The sequence below is a fragment of the Lolium rigidum genome, chromosome 5 (genome assembly GCF_022539505.1).
Source record: "Lolium rigidum isolate FL_2022 chromosome 5, APGP_CSIRO_Lrig_0.1, whole genome shotgun sequence".
Taxonomy (NCBI): domain Eukaryota; kingdom Viridiplantae; phylum Streptophyta; class Magnoliopsida; order Poales; family Poaceae; genus Lolium; species Lolium rigidum.
In genome coordinates, this window is record NC_061512.1 from 250,035,379 (window position 1) to 250,043,606 (window position 8,228).

The following is an 8,228-nucleotide window of genomic DNA, read 5'->3' on the forward strand; positions in this document are numbered from 1 at the left end:
ACCAAGCTCCACCGCCGCTCAGCACACAGCTACCCAGCCCAACACAGAGCAACCATCTCCAGTACACAGGCTCTCGAACCGAGATGGACGCCGCCTCCGCGTCCACGTCCGGCCAGGACCAGCAGCAATCGCGCCACAGGACGGTGACCTCGGAGCCGCCGAAGCGCCCCGCGGGGCGGACCAAGTTCCGCGAGACGCGCCACCCGGTGTACCGCGGCGTGCGCCGCCGCGGCCGCGTCGGGCAGTGGGTGTGCGAGATGCGCGTGCAGGGCGCCCGGGGCTCCAGGCTCTGGCTCGGCACCTTCGCCACCGCCGAGATGGCGGCGCGCGCGCACGACGCCGCCGCGCTCGCGCTCTCGGGCCCCGACGCCTGCCTCAACTTCGCAGACTCCGCCTGGCGGATGCTGCCGGTCCTCGCCGCCGGCTCCTTCGGCTTCGGCAGCGCGCGGGAGGTCAAGGCCGCCGTCGCGCTCGCCGTCGTCGCGTTCACTGCTACCCCTATCGCGTCCGCGGCCGTCCTGGCCGCAGCCGAGAAGGTCGTCCTCGGCTCGCCGACGCCGGCCGCCGCCCTGTTCTACATGTCGTCGGGCGACCTGCTGGAGCTCGACGACGAGCACTGGTTCGGGGGCATGGTCGCCGGCCCGTACTACGAGAGCCTCGCGCAGGGCATGCTCGTCGAGCCGCCGGACGCCGGAGCGTGGCGTGAGGACGGCGGGGTTGTGGAGACGCCGCTGTGGAGCTAATTAATTGTTCGTGTAATCATGGACTGTAAAAATTATAGTTCTAGTGCTACCTGCACATATGTAGCCTCTGATTCTCTTCTCCTCTGAGCTCTGATTATGCAGAGTAGTAGTATGTGTTCTTCCTTCATTGTCAAGATCAAGATCCGGTTTCTATATTTGGGAAAGGTGCAATTGCTACTTCAGTTATTTTATACTGAACGTGAGGTGTCTGTCGTGCACAGGTGCACTCCACGAGCTTAAATTAAATATTTTAAGGCACGCAAAGGACAAGAACGTCACTGTTGAACGACAGCTTGTCCGCTTGTGCAAATGCTTTGGGACTTGCGGCTCCCACTATGACTATGATGTGTAGTCGCATCCACCATGTTGCGCATTAACATTCACGAGGGAAAAGAATAATCTTTATACTCCTTGGTTCTAAACAAAAAATCTACTCAACATTTTTTTAGATTTACAAATGTTTAAATTTAGAATTTGTTTTCCTGACAAAGATGAGCAGCTTATTTAGTGACAGGGTACGTACAGAATTACATACTGTACATAGTGAACTCTATTCACAAGCTTTGTCTTTTACTCCCTCCGTTCTCTTTTAATTGATTCAACCCGTTCTCTTTTAATTGATTCAACGTGGTTGAATCAATTAAAAAGAAACGGAGGAAGTATGTAATATAATAATACATATGGCATGGCTACACAGTACTCGGTTACCACTATGTCTTAGACGGTAACCTCTTGTCTGAGAGAGATATTTACCTAAAAAGAAAATTAGTCACTACAAATTTTTTTAAAAAACGCATGCAATCGTACAGGTGTTCTAAAAGTTCCTCGTTTCTATATTTGCTAAAGATGATATAATGAGTAGTGCTTCGATTATTCACACGTAACTCGACTAGAACGTCACCATTGGTCAAGAACTTGTGAAAATGATTTTAAAAAACAAATTACAAACACAGATGCTGATGTATACGTGCATACACTCACAACAATGAACGCACACACGTACACCCTACGCCTATAAGCACCTCCGAAAGACTGAGCACGCGGATCGGATCTTTAAATTGACAAAATCACCACGGACGCCTCGCTATCAACGGGTCATCTCCCACTAAAAAAATATTCCGATTATATGAGACATAGATGCTAAACCTAGAATTTGAACTCTGGTGGTCTGAGGGTACAAGCGACCTTCTACCCACCCAATCTCACGTTTTTTTTTTGAGAAACACAGTACAAACGCAGACGCTCACATACACGCGCATACACTCACCCCTATGAACGCACACACGCACACCCTACCCCTATGAGCACCTCCGGACGACTGAGCCGGCGGATTGGATCTTGAAATTGACGAAGTCACCACAGGCGCCTCGCTGTCGACGGGAACGTCGCCTCCCACTGAATGAATATTCCGCCTTTATGAGACACGCAGATGTCAAACCTGGGGTTTGAACTCTGGTGGGCTAGGGGTACAACCACCCTCCTAACCACCCAACCTCACTAATAAACAAAGAAACCCGACAACGTACAAGTGTTTTCCCAACATGGAAACCATGTCTAAAAAGGTTCAAAGTTTAACAAAAGGACAACAAATTCAAAACGGAAAAAGCAAAGCCAAAGGTGCATCTACACCGGCTAGATATTGCTTTCTCCAGTCGCATCTCCCAACCGACGTCCGGCAAAAGCGCCGGATTGGTCGTTTGGGGGACGTTCGGACCAAATTTACGTTTGGAGGAGGTCCCTTTCCAAGTCACGTCCTCCAAACGCGACCTCCAAATAAAAAGCAAGTGTAAAAGTCGTGTCCGGCGTCCCTGATAGAGTCTTTAAACACAGGGGATGGGCTAGGGACGCCGGACAATATTTGAAGCACGACCGGACGGAAGCGGCCTTTAGGGCACGCGACTGGGACATTTTTTTTGCCGGCATCCCCCAAATTCCTTTGAGGAACGCTTTTGGGGACGCGGCTGGAGATGCTCTAACGAACGCTACAGACGGGAGAGCACAGAAGATGCTACCAAACTGATGTAGGTGTAGTCCGAGTCTCTTGGGTCGCCGCACACTTCCCCCTACTTTTTATGTAAATTTATTTAGAAGGTTATACTACCTCCGTTTCAAGGAATAATGCACACGCATATTTCAAGAGGAACTTTGACCATGAAAATTAAACAATAAATTCTTGATTATATTATATGTAATTAATATCGTTAGATTCGTATTGAAAAACACTTTTTAATGATACTTATTTCATACACACATTTTTATCTATTTAAAGTAATTTTTGATCAAACAAAAAGCTCGTAAAACGAGGGCGTCTTATTCCTTGAAACGGAAGTAGTATAGAATAAAAATGGAGGAGCTGTAATTTTCACTTCCAGCCCACCGTGGTTTTTCATCTCTTGACTGAATTCAAGACCATCCTCAAAATCTGGTTTAAATTTATTATTTATCCAGGTTTCACAGGTAAATATCATGTCCTCTTGTGAAAATGATAGGTTTGGACGGCGCGCAAATAAGAAATAACAAATCCGTTGCAGCGACAGTACGCGCCATAGAGGACCAACCGCTGGCGCAAGATCACTTGCCCGAACATCTAGGCTTTGCCTTGTTGGCCATAGGATTCAGGAAGGAGCCACCAAAGAGCGAGACACGTCAGATCACCGCGTCAGCTCGCTTGGCCACCAGGACTTCCAGAAAAAGATCACCTGGATGGGTTCTCGGCCACATCTTGTGGATTAACGTGCTTGGACCCACCACTGTCTGATTACCCAGCCTAACTGATCTTCCTAAGACATCGGCGACCTCGACTACCAGCCGATGGAGGGGGATGCCCACGAACTGAGGAAGGAGGAGGCCATCCCGCGCGACCTTGGTGGAGGAGCGCGCCAAATGGCCCCTCCTCGATGAGTTTATTCGGGCCTCCCGAGAGGCGGCGGCGGTGCCGACGCCACCACCGGCCCAAGAGTACATGATGTCGCCTCCACCAGTGGCCAATGTGTGGCCCCCGCTGCAGGTTTTCATCAACCTCGATGACGAGGACTAGGAGGCGGCCGGTCGGCAAGCATCCCCGCAGCAGGCATTATCTATGCTATTTTCTTCTTCTTTGTATGAAAAACTGGGGACTTTCGGACCCCAATCATATGTAAATTATTGTTTCTTTTTCCACGCCTTACTTTTTTTTGCGCTTTTGGCCGTCTTGGGGCTGCCTTCGCCCGCGTACGGAACGCGACCTATGTTATGTCTGCGGGCTACCGCATCCGAACCCAAACGGACCGAACAATAATTCGTTAGACGGGAGGCCATTGGAGATGACCTTATCTCCAAGCCAACAATCTTTCCAAACCGAGTATCTAGGTCATTCCCTATCTTTAAAGAGCCTCTAGAAAAAAACTCTTCTTCCACCTTGAGCAAGCCTTTCCTAAAGCGGGAGTCTGAAGGTTTAGTTTGGACTTGGGATATGATGCTAGAATGAAAATATTTGTTTGTACTAGTAGTTATTACCATACCCAATTTTCATTTATGAGTTTAAATAACCACTTGTTGAGTGAACATTTATTTATTTTTTATCTAAGACCTTTACCCTGAGCCCCCCTTGATCCTTAGGGTGGCAAATAATGTTGCATTTAGTTAGTCTATATTTTCTTTAGTGTCTATCACTTTACCAAAAAAAAAAATCGGTTTATTAGTCTTTCATGTAGCCCTAGGTTACCAATTTAATCAACTTATATAAGGTATATATCACACAAAAAATATCACTAGAAACTATAGATGCTCTATTTTCTAATGGTATAATTTCTGTTTTATATAGTTTATATTATATAGGTTAAATTAGCGACCTAGATACACACTTAAGACTAAAAAAATCGATATGTAGGTAGTAACATTTCATTTAGATGCTCCATGTTCTTTCCGCGATCATTTTGCCAAAAAATCTCGATCTATCCAACCACGTTGTTTGGATCATCCAGACCAGAGTATGTACGTAGAGCTTTGCTGTATATATCGAAGGAGACTAGTACTGTACGTAGAACTTTCCTGTCCTTGACTACTGGAACATGTAGCTCCAGAGCGGCGTCTCCGCCACGCTGCCGTCCTCACCCCACGCTCCGGCGTCCGGCGGCTCCACGAGCATGCCCTGCGCAAGGCTCTCGTAGTAGGTCCCCGCAACCATGCCGCCGAACCAGTGCTCTTCGTCGAGCTCCAGCAGGTCTCCGGATGACATGTAGAACAGAGCGGTGGGCGTGGGCGAGCCGTTGACGTCCGTCTCCGCGGCTAGGGAGGACTCCGCGACTGGGCATAGCTGAAACGCGACGACGGCGAGGGCGACGGCTTCCTTGATCTCCCGCGCGCTGCCGAAGCCAGAGGAGCCGGCGGCGAGCACGGGGAGCATCCGCCACGCGGAGTCGGCGAAGTTGAGGCAGGCAGCGCTGCCGGAGAGCGCGAGCGCGGCGGCGTCGTGCGCGCGCGCGGCTATCTCGGCACTGGCGAAGGTGCCGAGCCAGAGCCTGTAGCCCCTGCCCCCCTGGACGCGCATCTCGCACACCCACTGGCCGACGCGGCCCCGGCGCCGCACGCCGCGGTAGAGCGGGTGGCGCGTCTCGTGGAACTTGGTGCGGCCCGCGGGCCGCTTGGGTGGCTCCGAGCAGACCGTCCTGTGGCGCGCCTGCTCCTCCTGGCCGGAGTCGGACGGGGAGGCGGTGTCGGCGGCGGCGTCCATGTAAGTCGAGAGGCAGCGGAGTGGCCTGTGGGTGAGTGAGTGGTTTTGTTGATCGAATTTGGGTGGGAGAAAGAAGAATGCGGCGGGGGAGGATATATAGGCAAACGGAATGGGCACAGCACGTCGGCACTCCATTTCTCTAGCCACTAGATATATATTCAAGTAAAGCGACGCATCACTTATTTGCCCCATACTGGCATCCTTGCTGCTGCCAAAAATGGGAAGAAATATCTCGCCACTTGGCCCGACCTCCACTGAGTAAAGTTTGTTCGATCCATCATCTAAATCTGACTCCAAATTAACCAATCGGAGCTGCTCGATCACCGTTCTCCGCACAACACAGGAACGAATGTGAGCTACTTCTGGAACTATTCTCGAGTCATCGGCTACCCAATTGCGGTGGCCGCTGGTGTGTCTCTTTCGTGGCCATTATTTTGCAGCTAGAACCGTATGCCTAAAAAAGCACTCCCAGGAGTTGAAATTGGAAAAGAAAGGATACACTATCACGATTTTGTCTTTGCCAGCTGCCTGCCTGCCTGCTTTCTTCTTTTCTGTTGAAGGATAGAGAGCGAGAGGGATTGACGGAATATGATGGATGTTGTATTGCGCCTCATGGGCGAGTATATATAGAGTACAAGACTTGGAAGCTAAGAAACCTCCTAGGGAGAATATGGAAACAATCCTAATACAATCCCGTGTAATCTATAACTACCAAATATACTCTAACACTCCCCCGCAGTCGTAGCGGTAGCGACGTGAACAACAGTAGTGTCGCGGACGGTCGAGACCGGAGAGAAGCCGAAGGTAGGAACCAACGGGCTGACACTCCCCCGCAGTCATAGCGGGAGCGTCATGGACGGAGTTGCGTCGCGGATGCTTGGACTGTAGAGGAAGCTGGTGAGGCGTAGGCGAGGTGGTAGCCCTTTATGCCGATGTCGAGGTAGCCGAGAGCGTGGGTGCTGCAGCTTTGGTCGAGGGAGCCGCGCGAGGGATTGCCGTGGTTGATGTCGTGGCCGGGTGCCAGTGTCGATGTAGCCGCGGGCGAGGTGGTGTGCGAGGAGAGTGACAGAGACGCGCCGAGGCAGTTGTGGAGATGGTCGATGCCGAAGTCGATGCAGTCTGAGCCGTCGAGGACGAAGTGCAACCATAGTTTTGCCAGAACCAGGCGCACGTCGAGGACGAAGGCATACTCTGGTTTTGCCAGAACCGAGTATGCATAGAAGAACTCGGCGGTGACGCGGTCGAGGAAGTCGTAGAGGCGATGCCGATGAAGACGTCGTCGAAGCCGATGAAGACGAGGCGCCGGTCCGAGCCTGCTAGGCCCGGGGACGCGTCGGGGACGAAGGCATGTACCGGTGTTGCCGCGCACGGGCGTGCGGGGGTACGAAACATTACAAAGTTGTTGCCTGCCAAAGCGCACCCGCGAGCAGTGGTTAAACAACACGAAGAGCCGGGAGGCTTCCTGGTCCCTCGACGTCGTCCCGCAAATTGTTCCGGCACACGTCCTGGCGGTTTGCAAGGGTGTGCCACCTGACCTATACCTGGCCAGGAAGGTGTAGAGTTGCTTCGATTAGGCTCCTGCATGGTAGACATGTAAACATTAAATACGAGCCCTATCGGCTCTCAGGTTGCCCTGTGGATCGGCTCAAAGAGCCGATCGCCCCATGGTTCACGATGGATTTTCAATGACATGGGGATCCTGCTTGATCAAAACAAAGCTAAACTAATCTACGACAGTTTAAGGTTTTCACCGTATGATCGGAACATCCTACGCGTAGTTGAGCCTAATAGACACGCAAGATAACGGAAAGTTAACCCTAAAAGAGGCATAAAAACCAACGTTAAGTTAATTCCCGAAACATCCCTCTTAGGACTAACAAACCATACCTAACGCGCTACCGGATCGTTCAACCCGTTTGCAAGGCCTAACCATAGGGATATCAAACTAATCCTTGAAGAATCAAGGAGCAACTATAACAGATTAGATCTACTAAGCAACGAACAAGCAAGATGCTGCCCTTACACCTGGATAGGCGTAAGGGCAGCTAGATATCGAGGGACGGCATAGCTAAGCAGATATGCGTAAGAAAAGCATCTATGCAAGCCCCAAAATATCTACGATAAGTAGTGCTACTCTCCATCAACAACGCTTCAGTACGAGCAACACAAGGTAAACGAATAAACGTTGTGCTGCCTAGATCGCAAGATGCGATCTAGGCAGCATGATGCTTACCCGGGAGAAACCCTCGAAAGAAGGGGTGGCGATGCGCCTGGTTTGTGTTTGTTGTGAACGTGATTGTCCTCCTTTTCTGATAACCCTAGATACATATTTATAGTCCAAGGGACTTTCTAATTCGGGCGTGCACCTAACCGTGCACGAGATAAACTCTATCTTTTAATCTAAACTACCATACGATCTACTATATTACAGATACACGGGCAATTAAGCCCAAACTCCTCGCGCAAGGCCGCTTCAAAGATGCTCCATACGTGTATCTTTCAAGCTCATCTTCACTTACGGCCCATCTCTTGATTTGGCCAAAATCCGGTGATAATACATGCCCCCTGGTTTTGGTAATGATAATTTCAAAACCACTCTGTTTTTCCTTCGAGGGGTCATGTCGTGGCAGAGCAGAACCGTCGCAGTATTCTTCATCATGACGTCTTTCCTTCTCAACTCCTCTGCACGATTTGACAACTTTGGCACCACGTCCTTGGAAACTGTCCGAGCATTAAATCTCCACTATATTTTCTTTATTTATCCACATCGAACA

General features: G+C 50.4%; 2 protein-coding genes across 2 annotated transcripts; one reads left to right on the top strand and one right to left on the bottom strand.

Annotated features, from left to right (window-relative positions):
- Positions 1–17: 17 nt before the first annotated feature.
- LOC124653598 (dehydration-responsive element-binding protein 1B-like) lies at positions 18–941 on the top strand. The gene has a single exon (XM_047192662.1). The coding sequence runs from the start codon at positions 84–86 to the stop codon at positions 741–743; it is 660 nt and encodes a 219-aa protein (XP_047048618.1). The 5' UTR covers positions 18–83; the 3' UTR covers positions 744–941.
- Positions 942–4,782: 3,841 nt separating this feature from the next.
- LOC124654370 (dehydration-responsive element-binding protein 1B-like) lies at positions 4,783–5,454 on the bottom strand. Its single transcript, XM_047193379.1, has one exon. It carries the CDS (start codon positions 5,452–5,454, stop codon positions 4,783–4,785), a length of 672 nt encoding a protein of 223 aa, XP_047049335.1.
- Positions 5,455–8,228: the final 2,774 nt, after the last annotated feature.

Coding starts and splice junctions, on each gene's coding strand:
- LOC124654370 (XM_047193379.1), bottom strand. CDS start 5,454: ATGGACGCCGCCGCCGACACCGCCTCCCCGTCCGACTCCGGCCAGGAG.
- LOC124653598 (XM_047192662.1), top strand. CDS start 84: ATGGACGCCGCCTCCGCGTCCACGTCCGGCCAGGACCAGCAGCAATCG.